General features: G+C 44.7%; 1 protein-coding gene across 1 annotated transcript in view; it reads right to left on the minus strand.

Moving 5' to 3' along the window:
* epb41l4b (erythrocyte membrane protein band 4.1 like 4B) overlaps window positions 1-24,178 on the minus strand; it is a 244,302-nt gene continuing 220,124 nt past the window's right edge. Inside the window, exons 21-25 of the mRNA XM_033049625.1 lie at window positions 14,504-14,627; window positions 13,350-13,427; window positions 7,640-7,687; window positions 5,547-6,007; window positions 1-2,626 (exon numbers count right to left, since the gene is read on the minus strand). Coding sequence (XP_032905516.1) covers window positions 2,557-2,626; window positions 5,547-6,007; window positions 7,640-7,687; window positions 13,350-13,427; window positions 14,504-14,627 — 781 coding nt within the window. The 3' untranslated portion in view covers window positions 1-2,556. The remainder of the gene's footprint in view (window positions 2,627-5,546; window positions 6,008-7,639; window positions 7,688-13,349; window positions 13,428-14,503; window positions 14,628-24,178) is intronic.

Consider the following 24,178-nt stretch of genomic DNA (forward strand, 5'->3'; position numbering starts at 1 on the left):
TTTTCTGTTTTAAGGTCTGAATTTTGGCATTGTAGATATTTTCATCGTCATATCCCTTTATAACTTCGTGTAGTACCTTTCTATTTGACGACAATAACATAATTGGAAGGTTACCAATTGTAAAAGTAAATATTCTGCACTGACATTGTGCATTTGAAAACACAAAATACCCAATGTTGTTAGTTTGATTTTGTCCAATAACTTGTATCAATAACTTCAGTCTGAAGAAGGGTGACGACCTGAAACGTCACCCATTCCTTCCCTCCAGAGATGCTGCCTGTCCCACCGAGTTATTCCAGCATTTTGTGTCTATCTTCGGTTTAAACCAGCTTCTGCAGTTCCTTCCTACACAACCTGAATCTAAATCTAGCTGAAATATGTCTAAAATCTATGGGCCTGTTGAGTTATATTTGTATTAAAATACTTGAGTTAATGCTTACCATTTCAACACATTTGTTTACATGGTATAGCAATATGAGTGAATACTTTCAAATTTGTTAAATGAATTAAAAAAAAGATAACCATCTCGAAGAAAATTAAATAGAAAAATGATGAATTAAATATAGATTTTGTAATTTATGTTTTAAATTATTTCATTTTGTGATATTTTACACTTCGCAAGTATTTCTATTAAGCACCGATAACCTCCAAAATTTCTGATTCTATTGGCAGAACAATTTGTATTTTAGATTATTAAATATACCAATTTCATCTTAAAACACTTTAACAATCATCACAGCAAATCTTTTCTCAAAGTGTATTATTTACAATAAAGTATTTAAAAGCACAATATTTTGTTTGCCTTCTGTTGGTACTAACTGGCATCTGCAAACATATCAGAAAAACATAGCCAGTATCTTTCTGGAAAATGATTAATGAGCTATTTAACAAGTCTACTGTTCTCATAGTGGATGTCACAGTACTGGAATATTTCCCCTTATAATTGAGAAAGGGGAATATTCTAATGGAAACCAAATAATCCTAAAACATCAGCACTGTAAATATCTTCTGGAGCAATGGTAATCATAGTTGTGATTCTGAAGCTACATTCACTATCACCATCAACTACTGTATACCCTGTGCACCAATCCACCAAATATAAAAACATACAGCAGTCCACAAGGAGAATGCAAATGATTCTTCAAAGATTTGGTTTTAACTGATGTCTTTGTATTAGCAGTGTATAATGGGAAATGTGGTATCATTACTATTCTCTAGTACAATAACATTTCATATTCCAATAAAACTGACAGATTTCTATACTAGAACAACAAGCAATAACGAGCCAAAAGCAGCTCATGAGTCACAATCTGAGCATCTCTGCTCTACAGGTTCTCCCAATTATCTGCAAAATGTTGGTTAGGAACCTATGGTTTGAGGTTTCTACCAAAGTTTTGCAGGCCAAAAGGAAGACTTCAACACCCATTCACACACCCTGTCCGAAGAATATCTCGGCAAACTAGACCAGGTAAACTTTTAGAAAACAACATTGGAAATTTGAGGCAGTTTTATGAGCCTTACTGTAACACTAAACAATTCTGCATTAGTATCAATAAAGTATATGATAGCCCAATGATAGTAGTGATTTCCTTGAGCGCTTGTTCAGAAAACTATAGAAAAACAACTAATTTGATAAATCCTTAAATTTGATTTTCAAAAATATCATTTAAACCACAACATTAATGTACCTGAACTGTTCAAAAATCCATCTTGCTGCAAAACTGCCTAGATTTACTGGATAAGTATTTGAAAATAAGTTTAAATTGAATACAGGGCATTTTGTCAACTTTTCTTTTGGAGAATACAGGACCTTTTTATAAAGGGATTTTTTTTTCTTGGTTTCAATTTTTTTTTGTGTTCTATTAACATTCTATGATTTGTATGTTAAGCACAAATATTAGTCCAAGGCCTGTGGCTTGATGTTAAATTTATCTAGATTACTACATTACGGGAACACGTTAATATGCTAAATACAAATTTGCATATTTAAAAAATCTCAATCCTAGTATTTAGACATTTAATTTGGCTTTAGAATATACAATTTATGTTCAAGTGTGTTTTTCCCCCCATAATATTAAACTTTAACTTAACTCTCACCTTTCACGTAAAACTAATTGTCAAAATGTAGTGGCTCAGAAATAGCTCCAGGTATACAAAGTTACTGTTTTCCACATTCCTATGAAAATATTCTTCAAAATGTAGTGCAAATATAGAGACTTTGTTTCCTTACATCTGAAGTAATATTTGTTGTGAATGGCCTTTTCAACAAAACAAAATTGCACACTGTTGCATTGGCGACACTGGTTACAGAGGCAGTATCAGGGATTAAGCTTATGCTGACCCTTGTAAAGCAAGCCCTTCCTGATTATACCAGGAAAGTAATGTAAACATCGAGTTCAGTGTGATAAAAAAACAGATGTATTTTATGAATCACAATGAAGAAAGTGTAACAAACTACACACATCAAAGCTGCTTTGTCTGACATTCAAAAGGAATGCTGACAAAAGGCACACGGAGGCCCTGGTCCATTTCTGCCACTTGATCCAAACTGCGTTTTCAGAGTTCTGTCATTAAAAGACGTTTCATTATCTTCTCTCGATCCAGCTCACGTCTCAAATTATCGGCACTGCACAAAAAAAGGATAAGCTATTCAGAACACAAATCTAACACATGCATCCAACACTACTGAGCATTGTATAGTAATAACAACATGACAATTTTACACTGGGAATATTAGTATTTGATTTTATTACTTATTTCTAGAGCCAGGATTTTGCCATGTGCCTTTTCATGCCTTTTTTGATGATTTCACCAAGATAATGCCCTGTTCACGATCGAGTGCATAAATCGAGTGCCTTTTTTTGCCGTTTTGCTAAAAGGTCGTGCTATTTTCTCTAGTTGTACTGTGATTACAATGACATTTTCTATGTTAACATGTTAATATTAATGTTATTATTAACGTGTTAACATAATATAACTTACAAGAAAACTTCCACCACCGGGGCGAAACCGGGGGCGCCACCATTGGTCATTCAGTCGTTCATGCCGCTGCCCGCTGGTTCAGTCTTCTCCAAGATCTATTTAAGAAAGAACTGTAGATGCGGGAAAAATCGAAGGCAGACAAAAAATGCTGGAGAAACTCAGCGGGTGAGGCAACATCTATGGAGAAAAGGAATAGGCAATGTTTCGGGTCGAAACCCTTCTTCAGACTGATGTGGGGAGGGTGGGAAAAAGAAAGGAAGAGGCGGAGACAGTAGGACAAGAGAGCTGAGAAGGAGGAGGAGGGAGAAGACAAGGGCTATCTAAAATTAGAGAAGTCAATGTTGATACCATTGGGGTGTGGACTACCCAAGCAAAATACCCAAGTGTTTAAGAAGGAACTGCAGATGCTGGAAAATCGAAGGTACACAGAAAGGCTGGAGAAACTCAGCGGGTGCAGCAGCATCTATGGAGCGAAGGAAATAGGCAACGTTTTGGGCCGAAACCCTTCTTCAGAAATACCCAAGCTTGTCTCCTCACTCCATTTACTGCTGGCTCCAGTCACAAATCTGAGTTTGAGTGATCTGTGCAAGGCATTCATCGATGCTGGAATACGACTGGAAATTGGAAAACAAATCTCTCAGAGGTTTTTTAGAGAAATACACAAAGGAACATAGACCAAGCAAGTCATCATTACGGAAAAATTATGTTGACAGCAACTTCAACATTGTTGTGCGGAAAATTAGAGATGAAGTTGCATGCAACAAAATATGGATCTCAATAGACGAGTCAACCAATGCTGTGGGGAGATATGTTGCCAATGTGGTAATCGGAGGCAGGTCAACCATCAAAGGAGTATTTATTGACATCGGAAGTATTGGAGAAGTCAAACAGCTCAACTATTGTTCAGTTGTTATATCTTCACTTGCTGTACTTTGGCCAGAAAGTATAAAACACAAGAATGTTCTTCTGTTTGTGACCTAAAGTTTTATTCCCCAAAATGTTCCATTTGACATGCTTAGCTCAAGGACTTCATAGAATTGCCAAGCACATATGTAGCTTGCTTCCAAATGTCGATCGCCTAGTTTCCAATGTCAAGAAAATCTTACTCAAAGCAATGTCAAGAAATTCTTCCTCAAAGCAATTGTTCAAGGAAATTGCACCCGAGATTCCGCTACCTCCTCAGCCCGTATTGACTTTGTCACTTGCCTTCGAGGGATTCACGATATCGTCATTAATTAAATATTATAATTTCATAGGATAAACGGAGCACCTGACAGGAGAAATAGCAGTCTTCCAATTTTAATTACCTGTATATACCTCGGGTCCTAAAAAAGTGGTTAATGAGAGAGTTATACAGTTTGGAAATAGGCCTCTGGGCTCAACTCATCCATGTTGACTAGTATGTTCACCTGAGCTAGACTTATTTGCCTGTATTTGTTTCCTATCCCTCTGAACATTTTCTTTCCATGCACCTATTCAAATATCCTTTTAATTATGTAATTGTACCTGCCTCGACCACATACTCTGGTAGCTCGTTCCATATACCCATGTGGAAAAACAGGTTCCTCAGGCTCCATTTAAATTTTCCCTTCTCACCTTAAACCCCATAGTTTCAATTGTCCCTATCCTGGGCAAAAGTTACCATCAACCTTACCCATGTCCCTTTCTATTTATAAACCTCTATAAGGCCATCCCTCTGCATTCCAACAAAAACTGTTTGTGCCTGTAATCTATTCTAATAGCTCAACCCCTTCTCTGGAATCTCTGGAATTCTCTGCCACAGAAGGTAGTTGAGGCCAGTTCATTGGCTATATTTAAGAGGGAGTTAGATGTGGCCCTTGTGGCTAAAGGGATCAGGGGGTATGGCGAGAAGGCAGGTACAGGATATTGAGTTGGATGATCAGCCATGATCATATTGAATGGCGGTGCAGGCTCGAAGGGCTGAATGGCCTACTCCTGCACCTATTTTCTATGTTTCTATGTTTCTAATCCCAGAAAAATATTTTCTACATCCTCACCAGCTTAGTCATACAGTAGTCATACCAGAAGATGAATAACTCACTTGCTTTCTTATAGTTAATTTTTATTTTAACTTAATCAAATATTGGTATATTAGGCTCAAATTTCACTGCACCTTAATTGGTACATGTGATAATAAACTGACCTTGAAACTTTGATTTTAAAACTTATTGTGTCAGAACTTTCCGCAGCCATTCACGTTAATGCCCAAGAAGCTTATAATAATTTTTCAATTATATGAATTATATTTTTCATAAATAAAAGACCTAAGCTCTCAGGACAACGTAATTACTGGGTTATATTGGTCAAGTTAATTTGGCACTTTGGATTATTTTCTCAGATGATTATTATGGATGCCAACCCTGTTTTCCGACTTTAGGACATTTATTTTGTTAGGTCTGGAATGAGAATCTGCTACACCCGATGTAAAATATACCACTCGATAATTTAGAAAATATTTAACTGGTAATTAAATGTAAAATATGTTTGAATATATTTTAAAACAAAATATGAGCAAATACAAAAATCCATTAGAGAACCATTACCTGTCTGTTGAAGATGTGGAATGTTGAACTGGTGGGAGTGGATCACTTAGATACCTAATTGCATGCAAAGGCATTACTGATGTAGAAACTCCTGGATCAGTCATATGTCTTACTGCATGCAAAGGTGTTGCGGATGATTTTCCAGGATCACTTGGATATCTGGTGGCATGCAAAGGTGTTACTGATGATGATACACCTGGTTCAGTCAGGGGCCTTGTGACATGCAAAGGCAGTACTGATGAAGGTTTTCCTGGATCAGTCAGATGCCTGATGCCATGCAAAGTTGTTGCCGATGATTTTCCTGGATTAGTCAAAGGCCTAGTTGCATGTATAAATGTCACTGATGAAGATTTTGATGGGTCATTTGGAGCTCTGACTACATGCAAAGGAGCTGTAGATGAAGATGTTCCAGGTGATGGTGGAAAGTCGTAACACTGCAATATGTTGTCTGTTAATTCAACCTGGAAATAATTGAAAACAATTGTAAGAAATTATGTGAAAAATAGACATCTTCTAGATGCGCTGGGACGCATCCTCAGTGATGTGATCTGGGGTCATCGGGTGTTATTGGTCTCACAACATCAGACACCCTCGCCCAGGCGACCCAGCCGGGGTTGATCAGGCCCCGACTTGCGTCCCAGCAGCAACCGCCCACGGATCAGCCATCTTAATAACTACACTGCAGGGGTTGGGAGATTCTTGTGCGTGGAGGGACTGGGCTCTGTGGGGTGAGTCCTAGTCGGGCTCCTCCTGCATCTCACCATGTTCAAGGCCTGTGAGCTGCACCTCTTTCTCCTTCTGCGAGCATTTCATTCTCGCATGATGGATTTTAAGGCCATGGTGGTATAATATGACTGACAAATTCTTAAAATGATAGTGGAATTTCCTTGAAGTGAATCCTGAGTGAATATCAGATTTTTACATATAAGCTACAGGATACATTTACATATTGCAGAATGGTGTAAAAGAAACAGGGTTGTCATAGATTTAAGTCACGGAGTAGTACACCATAGAAACAGACTATAACCAAAGAGTTTACCAGAAGCATTATTCTGGTAAATATCTTCTGCATCCTTTCTAAAGCCTCCACATCCTTCCTGTAATGGGGTGACCAAAACTGCATCCCAACCAAAGTCCTATAAAGCTGCATCATGACTTCCTAATTCTTGCAGTCAATGCCCCAACTTGAAAGCAAGCATACCATATGCCTACTTTACCACTCTATCTACTTGTGTTGCCATTTTCTGGGAGTTATGGACTTAGACCCCAAGATGCCTGTATACATCAATGCTGTTCAGGTTCATGCCATGAATTGTATATTTTCCTCTTACATTTGACTTCCCACAGAGCAACACCTCACACTTGCTCAGTTTAAACCCCATCTGCCATTTCTCCATCCATTTCAGCAACTGGTCTATATCCCGCTGTATACTTCGCCAGCCTTCATCACAGCCCATGACCCCATCAATCTTGGTGTCATCTACCAACTTACTAACTAGCCCATTTAAAACCAAGTCATTTATATATATCACAAACACCAGCACAGATCAATGCAGAACTCCACTAGATACAGACCTCCTGCCTGAATATTGTCCTTCCATCATAATTCTATGTCTTCTATCAGTGTGCCAGTTCTGAACCATACAACCAAGCCACTGTGAATCCCATGTGTCTTAATCTTCTGAATCAGCCTATCATGTGGGTATACTGTCGTGCATGCATTATTTTGGAGCTATATATCTTGAAACCTCTTTGTCACCGCCATTCTTGCTTCCATCTGAATGCTACAGATCATCTTCATTTAATTGTTTGCAATGCTGAGAAGTTAGATAATAACAAATAACACCCGATTCCACATTGGCAAAAATATCAACTACTGTGCAGGTGTAATTAAGAGTAGAGTGAAACAGTGCAAGGAAGCATCAGCATGTTTTTCATAAAAGTTATAAATAACACTTGAAAATCCACTACAGCAAAAGTTATGATTAATGAAGACAGAAAAATCATAAACATATCCCAGCAGCATATTCAATATGTTGACGCTTTAAAAAAGACTCGGCTATTAAGCAGTTTTTTTGGTTTGAAGTACTTACTGGAAATTGCAGCACAGGTGAAAAAGGATGGGCTGGTACAGTCTTTATCTGAAAATTAAAGCAGACTAAAACTCTGAAACAAGCAAGCTTGGTAATGAGTGTAAAATACCCGTATTGTAATTAATTACACAACAACTGCAAAGGGTAAACCATAATTTACTCTTTGCTCATGAGAGCTATTAAGAGAAAGGAACCAAATGGCTCAACAGAAGGGTCAATAAATTCTAATCTTACCTACAATAGCCATATTATGAAAACAAAATTAAATGGCGGATTGACTTCAAACTAATCTTAAAGTTTCTGATTGACTCCTCGTTTACGTACCTTTTTGCCTTGCAGTTAAGAATAGCAATCTTTCATATTGCCTTAAAAGTGATACATTACTTTGATTTAGTGGTATACTACCACATTATATGGGACTTGGCATGTGCGACATCAGGGAGATCTCGTCAGATACAAATTGTTATTAAATAACTACATTCTTGTGCTTTTGGTGGTGCTGGACGGCATATTTTCAGAAGAATTTAATGTTATTTTTTCACATACACACAGTTTCATTTCGCTTATTTACATGTTTCATACAAGCACAATTAATTTTCAGTGAACCTGGTGAGTGTAAAGGGAGCATGAAATATACATGTGCACCAGACCTCACCCCTGGCTGCCAACCTGGTCATGTTCCTGAAACCTGGTGTTCTACATCCCAGCTCTGGACGCAGCCTGCATGCACTTGGAACCTGGCTCATATTCCAGATTAATGGCAAAACCGCCAGGATTTCCAAACAAATTATACAGGATTATTGTTCAAAAGGGAACTGCAGATGCTGGAATATCGAAGGTACACAAAATTGCTGGGGAAACTCAGCGGGTGCAGCAGCATCTATGGAGCGAAGGAAATAGGCGACGTTTCGGGCCGAAACCCTTCTTCAGACTGATGGGGGGTGGGGGGGGGGGGAGAAAGAAGGAAAAGGGGAGGAGGAGGAGGAGCCCGAGGGCGGGCGGATGGGAGGGTGGGAGGAGACAGCTAGAGGGTTAAGGAAGGGGAGGAGACAGCAAGGGCTAGCAAAATTGGGAGAATTCAATGTTAATGCCATACGGACGCAAGGTCCCCAGACGGAATATGAGGTGCTGTTCCTCCAATTTCCGCTGTTGCTCACTCTGGCAATGGAGGAGACCCAGGACAGAGAGGTCGGATTGGGAATGGGAGGGGGAGTTGAAGTGCTGAGCCACCGGGAGTTCAGGTAGGTTATTGCGGACTGAGCGGAGGTGTTCGGCGAAACGATCGCCCAACCTACGCTTGGTCTCCCCGATGTAAATCAGCTGACATCTAGAGCAGCGGATGCAGTAGATGAGGTAGGAGGAGATACAGGTGAACCTTTGTCGCACCTGGAACGACTGCTTGGGTCCTTGAATGGAGTCGAGGGGGGAGGTGAAGGGACAGGTGTTGCATTTCTTGTGGTTGCAACAGAAAGTGCCCGGGGAGGGTGTGGTGCGGGAGGGAAGGGAAGAATTGACGAGGGAGTTGTGGAGGGAGCGGTCTTTGCGGAAGGCAGACATGGGGGGAGATGGGAAGATGTGGCGAGTGGTGGGGTCACGTTGGAGGTGGCGGAAATGGCGGAGGATTATGTGTTGTATTTGCCGGCTGGTGGGGTGAAAGGTGAGGACCAGAGGGACTCTGCCCTTGTTGCGAGTGTGGGGATAGGGAGAGAGAGCAGTGTTACGGGGTATGGATGAGACCCTGGTGTGAGCCTCATCTATGGTGGCGGAGGGGAATCCCCGTTCCCTGAAGAACGAGGACATTTCCGATGCCCTGGTATGGAATGTCTCATCCTGGGAACAGATGCGGCGTAGGCGGAGGAATTGGGAGTAGGGGATGGAGTCTTTACAGGGGGCAGGGTGGGAAGACGTGTAGTCCAGATAGCCATGTGAGTCAGTGGGTTTGTAATGTATGTCGGTCAGGAGTCTGTCCCCTGCGATGGAGATGGTGAGGTCAAGGAATGGTAGGGAAATGTCGGAAATCGTCCAGGTGTATTGGAGTGCCGGATGGAAGTTGGTGGTGAAGTGGATGAAGTCAGTCAGTTGTGTGTAGGTGCAGGAGGTGGCCCCAAAGCAGTCGTCAATGTAACGGAGGTAGAGGTCGGGGATGGGGCCCTGGTACGTCTCGAACAAGGATTGTTCAACGTACCCGACAAAGAGGCAGGCGTAGCTGGGGCCCATGCGTGTGCCCATAGCTACGCCTTGTGTTTGGAGGAAATGGGAGGAGTCAAATGTAAAGTTGTTGAGGGTGAGGACCAACTCCGCTAAGCGGAGGAGAGTGTCAGTGGCTGGGTATAGGTTGCTCCTCTGGTCGAGGAAGAACCGGAGGGCTCCGAGGCCATCCTGGTGGGGGATGGAGGTGTAGAGTGACCGGACATCCATGGTGAAGATGAGGGGGTGAGGGCCCAGAGAGTGGAATGCGTGGAGGCGGCGGAGAGTGTCTGAAGTGTCTAGAACATAGGTGGGGAGGGATTTGACCAAGGGGGATAGGATGGAGTCAAGGTATGTGGAGATGAGTTCGGTGGGGCACGAACACGCAGAGACAATGGGTCTGCCGGGAGAGCCGGGTTTGTGGATTTTGGGGAGAAGGTAAAAACGGGCCGTGCGGGGCTGGGGAACGATGAGGTTGGAAGCTTGGTCGGGCAGGGCGTGGGAATTGATGAAGTCGGTGATGGTGCTAGAAATGGTGGCCTGGTGCTCGTCAGTGGGGTCATGGTCCAAGGGTAAGTAGGAGGAGGTGTCCGAGAGTTGGCGCGTGGCCTCAGCTTTGTAGAGATCGACGCGCCAGACTACCACGGCACCTCCCTTGTCGGCTGGTTTGATGACCCAATCTGGGTTTTTGCGGAGTGATTCGATGGCAGTGCGTTCAGAGGGGGAAAGATTAGAGTGAGACAGGGGAATGGAGAAGTTGAGGCGGTTGACGTCGTGGCGGCAGTTCTGAATAAAGAGTTCCAGACCCGGGACTTTATGAGGGGGGTTCCACGAGGAGGGGGTGCGTTGGAGACGGGAAAAGGGTTCATCATTGGGGGGCGAGGACTCCTTCCCATGGAAGTGCGCTGTGAGGCGGAGACGACGGTAGAAGCGCTCCAAGTCATGGTCGGCGCGGAACTCATTGAGATGGGGACGGAGGGGGACAAAGGTAAGACCTCTGCTGAGGACAGACCGTTGGGTGGGGGAGAGTGGGAGGTCGGGGGGGATGGTGAACACCCGGCAGGGGTGTGAGTTACGGCCAGAGGAAGGCAGGTGGGTAGACTGGGGACGGGGCGATGTGTGGGGGGGGGGGGGGTTGTGGGTGTTGGAGGAGTGGTGGGTGGTCAGGGGGTGGGGGGGGGAGAGGGCTGTAATGTGGGTGGGGAAGAGCGGGGGTGACATGGTTGGGGGGGATGGGGGAGGGTCAGTGGAGCAGCCACTGAGGTTAGCAAGGCTGGGCAGACGGGCGCTAGGACCCAGTGGAGTTAAGTCCAGGAGAGTGGGAGTAAGTAGCGTGGAGGCTGCAGGCCCAGTGCAGAGTCCAGGCTCCAGGTAAGGCGACGGCTGTGGGTTGCTGGAGGGGGGTGGAGTGGCGCGGGTCACCGGACCCGATGGTCGGAGTCCAGTGGCGCGGGTCAACGGAGCCGATGGTCGGAGTCGAGTGGCGCGGGTCACCGGACCCGATGGTCGTAGTCCAGTGGTGGTTGAGTCGGGGTCCGCGGGCGATGCGTGGGTGGTCCCGGTGGGCGGAAGGTCGGCGGGTCGGCGGCGAGATGAATCGGGTGCGTTGCGGCGGCCATGTTGGGGGAGCCCCGGTTCTGCGGCGATGCCGGGTAGGTCGGGTCCGACGGCGATGTCGGAGGAATCGGCGAGGGGCAGAAAGTCCGAGTTACCGTAGAAGCTGCGAGGCTGGGCGTCATCGGTCGGCAGGTGAGGGTCGGCGGCGGCATCGATGTGGAGGTCGGTGAAGGCGGCGTCCCGGTGAGTATGGAAGTCGCTCCTAGTGGCCAAGATGGCGTCGCGGGACTCGGGCAGGCGATGCGGGCCAGAGTTGGGGCCGGAAGTCTGCGGGCGGTCGAGTCGCGGAGTGTAGGCGTCGGGAGCGGCCTGGAGTCGGGATAATTTAAGGTCCTTAGTGGAATTAAGGTAGGCCAGGAATTTTTTATTAAAGAGGTGGATCTTCCGGCGGATGAAATACAACTGGGGTCCGTTGCAGGTCTGGGTTAGTGAGGCCTGAAGTACAGGGAGTGTCGATGTGAGGTCCTGTTGGTGCCGGCGCATCGCGAACAGGGTGGATCTCAGTGCCCGGTTGGAGAATTGCTGGGTATGCCGGTGGATAGCCAGTCGGTACCGATGGTCCGGTTGGGGTCCGAACTGGGAGGTAGGGAACTGGAGCTGGAAGCCATGGATGCGCAGGCAGGCCCCGAGGAAGCAAATGTGGCTGTGGTATCGAGTCTGGGTAAGGGTATGGTCGTACAGTTGGAGGGCAGGGGGGATCACAGAGGGTGTGCAGTTAGAGAGGATGGGAGGGTGGGAGGAGACAGCTAGAGGGTTAAGGAAGGGGAGGAGACAGCAAGGGCTAGCAAAATTGGGAGAATTCAATGTTAATGCCATACGGACGCAAGGTCCCCAGACGGAATATGAGGTGCTGTTCCTCCAATTTCCGCTGTTGCTCACTCTGGCAATGGAGGAGACCCAGGACAGAGAGGTCGGATTGGGAATGGGAGGGGGAGTTGAAGTGCTGAGCCACCGGGAGTTCAGGTAGGTTATTGCGGACTGAGCGGAGGTGTTGTTTTGCTGGATTCAATTGACAAGTTTACTCTCAGAACCACCAGGCCCCTCAAGCCTGTCCCACTATTCAACATGTGTAGGAAAGAACAGCAGATGCTGGGTAAAATCAAAGATAGACACAAAACACTGGCGTAACTCATTGGGACAGGCAGCATATCTGGAGAGAAAGAATGGGTGACGTTTCGGTCTGAAGAAGGGTCCTGACCCAAAGCGTCACCCATTCCTTCTATTTACTATGATCTATATTGACCTCAATTCATTTTCTGACATAACTCTCAATTCCTCACTGCCCAAGGAGTATTCTCATGAGAAAACAAGCCTTTTGTTTAAACAGACACGCAATTCTTTATAAAATTATATAAGCAATGACTCATGGCTAAAGCAATTTCAGTCTTGCTCAAAAACTCCGCCAAATTAATCAACTCAGTTTCAGAATTAAAATGTTTTAAGTATAATTACAAATAGACAGGCAAAAACTTGCAAATTACCATTTCAATTTCCATGAAAGAACACATGTAACTTTCATTCCATATTTTGAGTCTTAATGGGCAAATATACATTTGAACAATAGATTGATTCCTGATCAGTCCTGAAGTAATCACCGTCATGACTTGAATTAATTCATTTTATAGGGGAGTTATTTGAGATTTTCCAGACTTTGAGCATTATCCTGGGTACAATGTCATTCTGCTACAACTGCATGCCATTTTGCAGTGTCATGAACGGAGATTGAAAAACACTGTAAATGCTGCAGGGAAATTATAAGGACAATAGACAATAATTTGAGCAATAGAAAGATAGCATAATTTCTATGAACAATCAAAAGATTGTTTTGGAGACATTTGATTGATTGGTGGTGTTTTCCAATGGGTACAAACTTAATTTCCTAAAATGACAGATATTAAATACAAACCAGAGGGGTAGCTTCAGTGAAGTCCATAAGTAGATCCCCTGGACTGGCCAAATCGGTTTGGTCTTCTTCTGAATTATTCTGATAAAAAACAAGTGTTATAAATCTTCATTAGGAAATGTTTCAAACAATTTGGGCCTACTTCACATTATATTTACATGGAATTTACTTTCATTTGTAAAATCCCTCACATGAAAAGGTAAAATACAAAGTTCTAGAAAGTGTGCTCAGAATGTAAATGGAGTGCTAATTATGTGAAATGCTAATGTAACACAGAGAACTAATATGCATAACTAACATGCAAAATGAAAGAACCAGACTCAATAATATAGTGCAACATTGAAAGAATTAGTGGAGAAAATTGCTGATGGTTGTGTATTCGTGAGTGGTCCCAGAGAATGAAAAAGTGGGAGTTAGATACAAAATGTTGAGTTTCACTGTAAAGTGTGTCTGTGATAATTGGATAGGGTGCAAAAAAGATTTAACTTTGTTGACTCTCATGACTTCACAGGGGTGTAGCCTGAAGATTCCTGGGGGAAAACATTCTGGCCCACATGCAACACAATAAAAAATACTTACCCAGTTGATTTGTGCTTAGCTCATTAAATCATAACTATATCTCGTGCTCAAGTTGACAGAACAAATTCCAGATTATCACTCTTCCCCAACCTGTTCCCTGATTTATCACCTTTCATGTGCTAGTGTATGTAAAGCATTGCTGAGCTGGGGACTTGCTCTGTGCTTTCTAATTTTCTTATATTATAACAGCAGATATATTTGTAAATCATTCATTATGTCTGAATCCATTTTGGATGTCCACAAAATATATCGATGCCATACAAATGCAAGTTCTTTATCATTTTTGCATACTTAAGTCAGAGTAAAAGTTGGCAGTACACCGAAATCAATCACATCATTTGGTTTGCACAGAATATATCATAATATATCATTGGAGTTTGGGTTCAAGAACTACTGCTATAATCTTAAACATATAACACAGCTATTATACAATAAAAATTATAAAATATTGTAGACAAAGGATAACACCATATTTCAACTAACAATACAGAAATAGTTAAACATATTTAAGAGTGTCATTGTTTTTTGTTAGTGGGGAATTACTTGATAAAATAACCTTCTTAATGCAATATCCATACCCTGATGCAGGTGGGGTACTGCAACTGTCGAACATCAGCAGTGGATAGTTTATTGACAGGGGGAGGACTGCTTCGTGTGGCTGCAGCTAAGGCAGGAGGCAGGTCATCTTCATCACTATGATTACTGTAAGGAACGAGAAAGGACATTCTTATAAAAACAGTAATCTGCAATCAACAAGCAACATTGTAATTTCCAAAGAACCACAATCCACATAGAATAAGCTTTTGCGAGTGACAACTTGTTGTTACAATTGTTGAAAATTTAAAAATCTAGCAGACAGCTTGCAATGCCAACCAAACTTGAAAATCAAACTAATTTGTGCTTTAAAATTTTTTTTTAGTTAGTCCTGGCTACAAATGAATACCTTAATGAATAACAAATAGTGCAATCCTCTTCAAAGAAATCAAGGAGTGTGACAGGACTGCAAATTCAGCCACAATATTTCTTCAGAGACAAACATGAATGTATTTGCAAAATTTACTTGCTCAAACAAATCATTTCCTTATTTCTCCTATCTTAAATCCTTCCCATTTCCCACGATGAGTTACTGGGTTTCCTGCAGCACCCAATAGTTTTGAAAAATGTTTTGAAAAATCATCATCATCGGCGGTCACTCAAAATGAGTATGACTGTCCTCTCCTCTCCATAGGGTCTTCTACTTGTGGGTCTGCAGATGTCTGTAGAGGCCGATCCGCGATGTACACACCTTGGTGCAACGTGGGCAGTGGAGACTGGTGGTGGTTGGTAGTCGTCGAGCCCCCTTCTCTCTCTCCTTACGGTGCTGTCACTTTGTCTCTGCGACACGGCGTAGTTCCATTTCGTGACATGCAGCTCTTTCCTGCACGGATTTCTCCAGCAGCCTGTCCAATGCAATGTGCTCCCAGTTGCTCGATGTGATGTGGAATTTCTTCAGACTGTTCTTGATGTTGTCCTTGAAGCGTTTCTTTGGCTCGCCGACCTTCCTTCAATTGAGAGTACAGGATTTGTTTAGGGAGACGTGTGTTGGACATGCGGATGACATGGCCAGTCCATCGAAGTTGGTGCTGCATTATTGTGGTGGTGTTGCTGGTCATGTTGGCTTCCTCCAAAACGCTGATGTTGGTGCGTTTGGCCTCCCAGCTGATCCTCAGAATCTTTCGTAAGGATCTTTGATGGTATTGTTCCAGGGCTCTCAGGTGCCTGCTATACGTGGTCCATGATTCGGCTCAAAAGAACAGGGTGGAGAGGACAATGGCTCTGTAGACCAGCAATTTTGTTTGAGCCTTTACGTCTCGGTCTTCAAAGACTCTTTTCCTGAGTCTGGCATAGGCGCCGCTGGCACCAACTCAGGCGAAGGTTGACCTGATGATGCATCCCAGTTTGACCCCCGTTTCCACAGTGAGGGGCTCAGATTCAGAACCGCAGTTGCTGAGCACTGTGACCAACATGCCATCATGTAGAAGCCTCAATATTCTGATGTACTTGTCGTGACAACCGTACCTTGATAGTATGCTCCAAAGAGCCTGACGGTCTACAGAGTCAAAAGCCTTTGTCAGGTCTACGAAGGCCACGTACAAAGGCTGCCTTTGTTCACGGCATTTTTCCTGGAGTTGGCGTGCTGTGAATATCATGTCTGCTGTACCTCTGGATGGGTGGAAGCCACACTGTGATTCTGGGAGTACCTCCGCAAACAGTGGTAGAAGTCGGTTTACGAGGATACGAGCAAGGACTTTGCCTGTTGTTGACAGGAGCGAGAACCCCTGCAATTTCCACATTCAGCCTTGTCCACCTTCTTAAAAATGGTCACTATTAGAGCATCCCTGAGTTCTGAGGGTTCTTCTTTTTCCCAGACCTTGAGGAGTAGGGCATGGATGTGGTACAGGAGCTCCGGTCCACCTTCCTTTAAGATCTCAGCTGGGATCGCATCTGATTAGGGATGAGGGGTACTGATTAGGGATGATCTGCCATTATCACATTGAATGGCGGTGCTGGCTCGAAGGGCCAAATGGCCTACTCCTGCACCTATTGTCTATTGTCCATTTTGAACCTCTGTCATAGTGGAAGGTTCTTCCATGTCTTCTCTGATGGGTGGATAATGTCTGGTTCAGTTGTGCTGTCACGGTTGAGGAGTTCCTGCAAGTGCTCTTTCGTTCGGGCGTAAATGGACACATTGTCCTTCCGTAGTTCTTGTCCGTCTTTTGAGCGCAGGGGGTTTAAGCCGTGGTAGCTTGGACCATAGACGGCCTTAGTAGCGCTGAAGAAGCCTCTGGTGCCACCCGAGTCTGCGAGTCTCTGGATTTCCAGATCCTTATCTGTCCATCAAGAGTTCATAAGCTCCCTCTCCCGGCTCTGGACGTCTGCCTTGGCTCTGGAGTGAGCGCTCTTTTGGCCTTGCAGGTTACATCATTTTGCCAGGCACGAAAGGCTTTCGTTTTCTTGGAGATGAGCTGTTCTATCTCTGTGTCGTTCTCGTCAAAAAACTCCTGGTGTTTTCTTGACTTGCACCCAAGGATGTTTTTACAGGTATCAAGGATGATGGATTTGAGCCGGCTCCAGTGCCCTTCAATATCATCAGGATATTCCTGTTGGAGGCTTTCCCCAAGAGAAGCCTGAAATTGCAGCTGGGTGGCAGTTTCCTCCAGGCTTTCAAGGTTCAGCCTTGGCCGGATCTGCTTTGTTTGAATCCTCCTCTTCCTCTTGAGTTTGATGGACATCATGGAGCGGATGAGGCAATGATCTGTCCAGCAGTCATCTGCATCGATCATGGCCCTTGTGATGTTCACGTCACGGCGGTCCCTGGCTCGTACAATGGCATAGTCAATGAGATGCCACTGTTTGGAGCGTGGGTGTCTCCAAGATGCCTTAAGTTTGTTTTTTTTGGCGAAAGAGTGTGTTAGTGATGATGAGGTTGTGCTGAGCACATTTGCTGAGAAACAGAGCTCCAATGGAGTTGATGTTCCCGATGCCTTCCTTTCCTATTGTACCCATTCAGAGGTGTTTGTCCCGGCCGACCCTGGCGTTGAAGTCTCCTAGGAAAATAATCTTATCCTCCCTGGGGATTTGAGACAGTGTCTTGTCCAGCAGGTGTAGAAGGTCTCTTTTGCTTCCTCTTCAGAGTCTAAAGCAGGGACATAGGCACTCACAACTATTGCCACCTGGTTGTTGGCAAGCACCAGACGGATGGTCATGAGACGCTCACTGATGCCCACATGAAGGTCAGAGAGGTGGCTGATGAGCTGATTCCAGATGGCAAACCCAACACCATGGATCCAGGGCTCATCAGCAGCTTTTCCTTTCCAGAAGAAAACATAGCCAACCTTCTCCTCCTTCAGTTATCCTTTGTCTGCCCGCCAGGTTTCAGGAAGGGCAGCTATGTCAATCTGGCATCTTCTCAGTTCTCTTGCGATGATCTCGGTTCTCCTCTCTGCTGTTACTGGTTGCACTATCCATCAATGTGCGCACATTCCATGCTCCACAGTTCATATTCATATTTCTGTGTTTCTGACCGCGTGTGGTGATACCTCTGGATGCGGTAATCCAGTCTGTATGCTTGAGGCAGGTTATTTTAAGGGCACCTTTTCTAGCCCTTTCTCCAAGTGAGATGAGCAGACTGGATCCTAAAGATGACTGCTGAGTCATGGGTGCAGCTGCCGAAGGGCTCTTCTGCCTCGTTCCAAGAGTCCAGCGATTGAATCTAGCACCCATCGCCTGATGTGCCAGCTCATGACTAGGGGCTTCCAGATCTCACAATCCTGCCCCCGTTCCCACTTGCTGATCATGATAGGACTTAATCCAGGGTGTTAGGATGGATTCCATATATGGAGGACGCCTGTGCGTGACTTTGTTTAACGTGGGGAGACTGGTGCACAAACAGCCACCACAAGCCCTTGACAGATCTGGGTCAGGATCCAGTGGCATGGAATCCAAGATGACCAGAGACCCTTTTCTGCTGCAGCCTTCATCCGCTTTCCCAGCCGTTGTGATGCTCCACTAAAGTGTGCCATCATCCTCCGCCTGTTCCACCGTTGAGGTCTTGGTTGGATTGCTCTTTGTCAGAGACCTCCCCTCGACCTTACCGCCATGGGTGGACCTACCAGGAGCATAGCTCCAGACGGCATTGCTCTCAAGATCTCAGGACCACACTAGCTTCTCCACCACGACAAGGTAACAATCCACGGAAAATAGTCTTCCAAAGACCTTTGCTGAAGGATGATCATGGTGTTACATTGAGAAAGATGTATTGGCAACAATGCTGTTGTGCTGGGAACCTCAGCAATCCTGGCTCTGTGCTATTGTGCATAGGAATCTAGTTGAGGACTCAGCATCTGCTTGCATTCCCCCAGCAATGAAACAGTTAAAATGAACAACCCATGTGGCTCAGTATGGAGTAAGCCACCAAAGATATGGCTGCCTGTGAGGACTGATAACAGATTAAATGTAAGTCTCAGTGGTGCCCATTGGTTGGTGCAGGACGTTGTTAAGAATTGGCCACAGCAGCTCCACACGTTGAAATACTGTATCCTACGGTGTCATCTTTCCACGGAGTATCAGAAATCACGTATATCAGATGAAACTTCCACATTTATTCACAAAACCGAATACTTATGTATGAACATATATTTTTTGTTATCAAAACCATTAACTGTGAAGGATTTGGCACTGTACAGAGACAAATTTTCGAAAGGTAAATCACTACCTCTTCAAATAAAAAGCTCCCTTCTCATTTGATACAATGATGATACAATGATACAATTGATACAATTTATTTGTTGTCATTTGAACATCATTGAGGTTCAAACGAAATTTGGTTTCTGCAGTCATACACACAAGAAAAAGAACCAAGACACAACACAATTTACACAAACATCCATCACAGTGAATCTCCTCCTCACTGTGATGGAAGGCAAAGTCTTATCTCTCCCCTGCACTCCTCATTCTCCTCTCGATGTCAGAGTCAAAGCCCCTGGCGGGCGATGGTAAGTGTCCCGCGGCCATTAAAACCGCGCCGGGTGATGTGAGGCCGTGCCCCGGGTCTTGGTGTTGGAGCCCCCGGCCGGCGCTAGCAAGTCCCACGGCCGGTAAAGCCGCACCGGGCGATGATGTAAGGCCCCGCTCCAGGTACTTTTCAACCCCGCAACTCGGGCGGGAGAAGCCGCCATTGCGGAAGCCCCGAAAAGCGGTCTCTCAGCTCCCGGTGTTACTGTCCACCAGACCTGCGGTTGGAGCCTCCGAATCTCTGGGGTTGGGCTGCAGCAGCTCGCCACCACAGCTCCTCTCGCTCCGAACTCGGCCAGCTGCATGATGGTGGGTAACTCTGCAGCTCCGCGACTGGAGCCCCAGGTCGTTCCGGTTGGAGGCCGCTCCACGGTGCTAGGCCCCAACGACAACGGAGACCCGACAGAGAAAAGGTCGGGTTCTCCTTGCAGGGGAAAGATTTTAAAAGTTTCCCCACCCCCCACCCACACACACATACCCAGTTAAAAAAACCCACTTTAAACTACATTCAAACGAGACAAAAAATAAAAAACGACAGACGGACTGCAGGGGCCGCTGCGACGTGAGTCGCGCCGCTCACCCATTTCTAATGGAATTACAGCTATTATGCATAACATGTAGATACAAAAACTGCAGATGCTAGAATCTTAAGCAAAGCAAAGTGCTGGAGGAACTGAGTCGGTCAGACAGCATCAGGCATGCAGGGGGGAATGGACAGATGCTACCCGCCACAGATGCTGCCCAACCTGCTAAGACCCTTCAGCACTTGGTATTTTTACTCATTATGCATGACACAGAGCTTTTACACAATTATACACATTTTAGAACATCGATCAGTACAGCACAGGAATGGGCCCTTTGGCCTTCGATGTCTGTGGCTAACATAATGCCAAGACCAACTCTTATCTGCCTGAACATAATCCATATCATTCCATTCTCTTAATCTAATCTCTTAAATGCCTCTATCGTATAAACTATCTCCTCTCTCACTTCCCACGGCAATCTGGGAGAGATATCTCCCTCCTATACTCTTGCCTCATCATTATCCGTGTCATCCAACAATGGTGGTGTTGTCAGTGAATTTAAAATTGGAGCTGGATCTGTGTCTAGCTACACGGTCATGGGTAGAGAATGAGCAGAGCAAGGGGCTGAAGGTGCCATTGTGCTGATGGTTATTGAGTAGTAAGTGTTGTTGCCCATTCATGCTGATTATGTTCTGCTGATGAGGAAGTTGAGGATCAAGATGAATAGGGATGCCCAGAGACTTAATTCCCTGAGTTTGATAACAAGTTTGGATGGCATGATAATGCTGAATGCAGAACTCTAGTCTATGAACAGCTTGACATATGTGTTTTATTGTCCGTGGACCAGTGCAGAGTGGAGAACGAGTGAGATCGCATCTCCCATTTATCTATTGTGGCGATGGGCAAATTGCAGTGGGTCCATGTTCTTGCTAATGAAAAATGAACTTGTTTTTTTTGCTCTCTCTTTTCCCAGTTCTGCAGAAGTCACAGGTGAGAAATCATGACTGCTTCTCCTTCCACAGATTCTCTCTGACCTGCTAAAACTTTTCAGAATTTCCTGTTTTTGAGATGGAAAACTTAGTAGCTCCAGCGTTCACTAACAGAACTTAGAACCATACAGCACTGTAATAGGCCATTCAGCCCCTCATGGCTGCACTGGCCACAATGCTTATCTAACTAATGCATCTGCCTGCACATGGTCCGTTTCCCTCTATTCCCTGCCTGCTCGTGTCTATCCAATGATTCTTCAGAGAAAACTATCCAAAAAAAAGACAGTGTTGAAGAGGTGGCGGCAGATGCAGGTGAGGGGAGGTTTGATCAGCAGATGGTCGGACAAAGGCCAGAGACGGAAAGACAAAAGGTAGTGAGATAAGAACAGAAGCATGAAATATGAAGTCAGATGAAGTGATATAGGTGGATGAAGGGATGGGATTGTAGAAGAAATGGGTGCACATCTAAGTGGGGCAAATGGAAGAGGAGGGAAGGTGGAGGTGTTTGTTGGTTAGTTACCTAAAATTGGAGAAATCAATGTTCATATATTGTTGCAAGCTACCCAAGTGGAAGATGAGGTGCTGTTCCTCTGGTTTGCATGTGACATCACTGGCCACAGATTAGGTTCTTTTCATGATTGCCCAATCATCTGCAAATCAAAAGCTCCCTCGTCTCTATCCACCTATCAATTGCCAGACTTTGTCCTTCCCCACCTCTCTTCGAGCTTTTCCCACCTATCAATCTTAAGAAGGGTCCCAACCCAAAACATTGCCTATTTATGTTCTCCAGAGATGCTGCCTGACCCATGGAGTTACTTCAGCACTTTGTGTCTTTTTTGTAAACCAACAACTGCAGTTCCTTGTGTTTCCAAGTTTATCCAACCTAATCTTAGAACTGTAGGAATGAACTGCAGATGCTGGTTTAAATTGAAGGGAGACACAAAATGCTGTAATAACTCAGCGGGACAGGCACATCTCTGGAGAGATGGAATGGGTGACGTTTCTTCAGTCTGAAGAAGGGTCTTGACCCGAAACGTCACCCATTCCTTCTCTCCAGAGATGCTGCCTGTCCCACTGAGTTACTCCAGCATTTTGTGTCTACCTGATCTTAGAGCTAAAACACTCCAATCCAGGCAACATCTTGGTGAACATCTTCTGCACGCTCTCCAGTGCCTCCACATCTTTCTCTCAAGAAGCAAACCTCAAACACAATACTCTAAATATGGCCGAGCAAGCTTTAATACAGCTGTAACATGGCTTGCCAACTTTCATATTCAGTGCCTCACTGATGCAAGCACTACACTACCCATGTGTACTGATACGCCAAGGGAGCTATGGTCTTGTATACAAAAATCCCTCTGTGCATCAATTTTCCGAGGGACCTTACCATTTACCGTATCTCTTCTTTTGCATTTGACCTCCTAAAATCTTGTCTGGTTGAAACTCCACCCGCCATTTTACTGCCCTATTTTCCAAGTCTGTATCATGCTGAATCCTTTGACGATCTTCCTCACTATTCACAACTGTCAATTGTTGTGCAATCTACAATCTTACTAATCAAATCACCTAGCAGAACACCACTGGTCATAGATCTCCACTCAGAAAAAGTTGGTCGGTTGGGGGCGCTGTGAGTCGGCTGCCCTGCCAGCAGCGTGTTCGTTATTTCGACTTCTTTTGGGGTTTTTTAAAGTATGTCCAAATGTTTATTTTAGTGTCTCTAGGTATGTCTTATATGGGGTGTGTTGGGGGAGAAAAGGGGGAAACCGTTCTTCAGTCACCTCCTCGACGGAGAGGCGACTTTTTCCTGTCGCTTCTCCGCCTCCCTGGCAGCCTAACAGCTTGGATTGGAGCGGCCTTTCCCGTAGTCGAGCCCAGAGCTTCAGCAGCGGGCGCAGAGTGGACTTTTCCATAGCGGAGCGGGACGAACCTTTGCCGGGGGTCGCCAGAAAGGATCGCTGGACTGGTGACTTTGTCATCATGGGGCTGTGGTCTGCGGAGCTTCTAGCCGCGGGCGTGGCGAGGACTTACCATCCGGACCCTGGGATCCCTTGCTGGGGATCGCCGGAGAAGAGTTCCGACCGTCGGCCTGCGGCCTAGAACATCCTGAAGCCATGGTCTCCAGTAAGAAAGTGGGCGATTCGGGCACCTCAAGCCGCAAAGTGTGTTCGACCATCCCGACGTCGGAGTTTCGATCATCTCGACAAGAGGGCCTGTACATCGGGCAGTCCGTAGCGGTGACTGTGGAGGGTTCATGGCCACGACCGCGGTGAGGAGGACTGATTAAACTTTGTTGCCTTCCACCACAGTGAAGAATACTGTGGTGGATGTTTATGTTAAATTCTATTGTGTATTGTGTGTTCTTTTTTCAATTGCATCGCTGCATGGCAAATTCATTTCACTGTACCTTGGTGCATGTGATGAATAAATTTGAACTTTGAACTCTCCACCCCTATCCTCTGTCATCCATGACTGTGCCAATTTTGTACCGAACTTACCCATTCACTGTGTGACTTTATCTTCTCGACCAGCCTACCACAGGAGAACCCGTTAAATGCTTTACTAAAGTCCACATAAGACAATATCTAATGCCCTACCAACATTAATCATCTCTATCACCTCCTCAAAAAAAAATATCTAATTTGTGAGGCAGAAAGTCCCCCCACACAAAGCCATCTAATATTTCAGGTGAAATCAATAGAGAGAATTATTATACTGGATGATGCAGCAGTATGAAAGTATTATACAGTTAAATTGTAAAGGAATGCAAAAGCTTTGTTTTAGCAAGCAGATATCCTAAGGGGACACAAGTTTTCTACAGGTCACATTTTTTTTGCCAAATGATTTGCATTTAGGTACTGGCATTTTCATTGACCACAGAACCAAGACAAGCAACTTGACGTTATGATTGATGCATATAACACCTGCAGGTTTACTGGTGCACAGATATTGTATCTCATCAATCCAGTGATCTAATCCTTCTGTTGCTATGATATACAGCACGTCAAGGCACTAAATGCATTTGGGATAATGCATGAGGTGTGGCCTCGTGTTACAACATTTATAATTAGGCATTGAAATATAGTGCAAGGTGATTAACCTGAACATTCAAAGCTTCTTCATTTTTTGTTATAGGTGCTTAAATAAAGGAAAACATATTTCATAGAATACGCTAAAAGTTTTTCAAAAT

Source organism: Amblyraja radiata, chromosome 2 (genome assembly GCF_010909765.2).
Source record: "Amblyraja radiata isolate CabotCenter1 chromosome 2, sAmbRad1.1.pri, whole genome shotgun sequence".
Lineage (NCBI taxonomy): Eukaryota > Metazoa > Chordata > Chondrichthyes > Rajiformes > Rajidae > Amblyraja > Amblyraja radiata.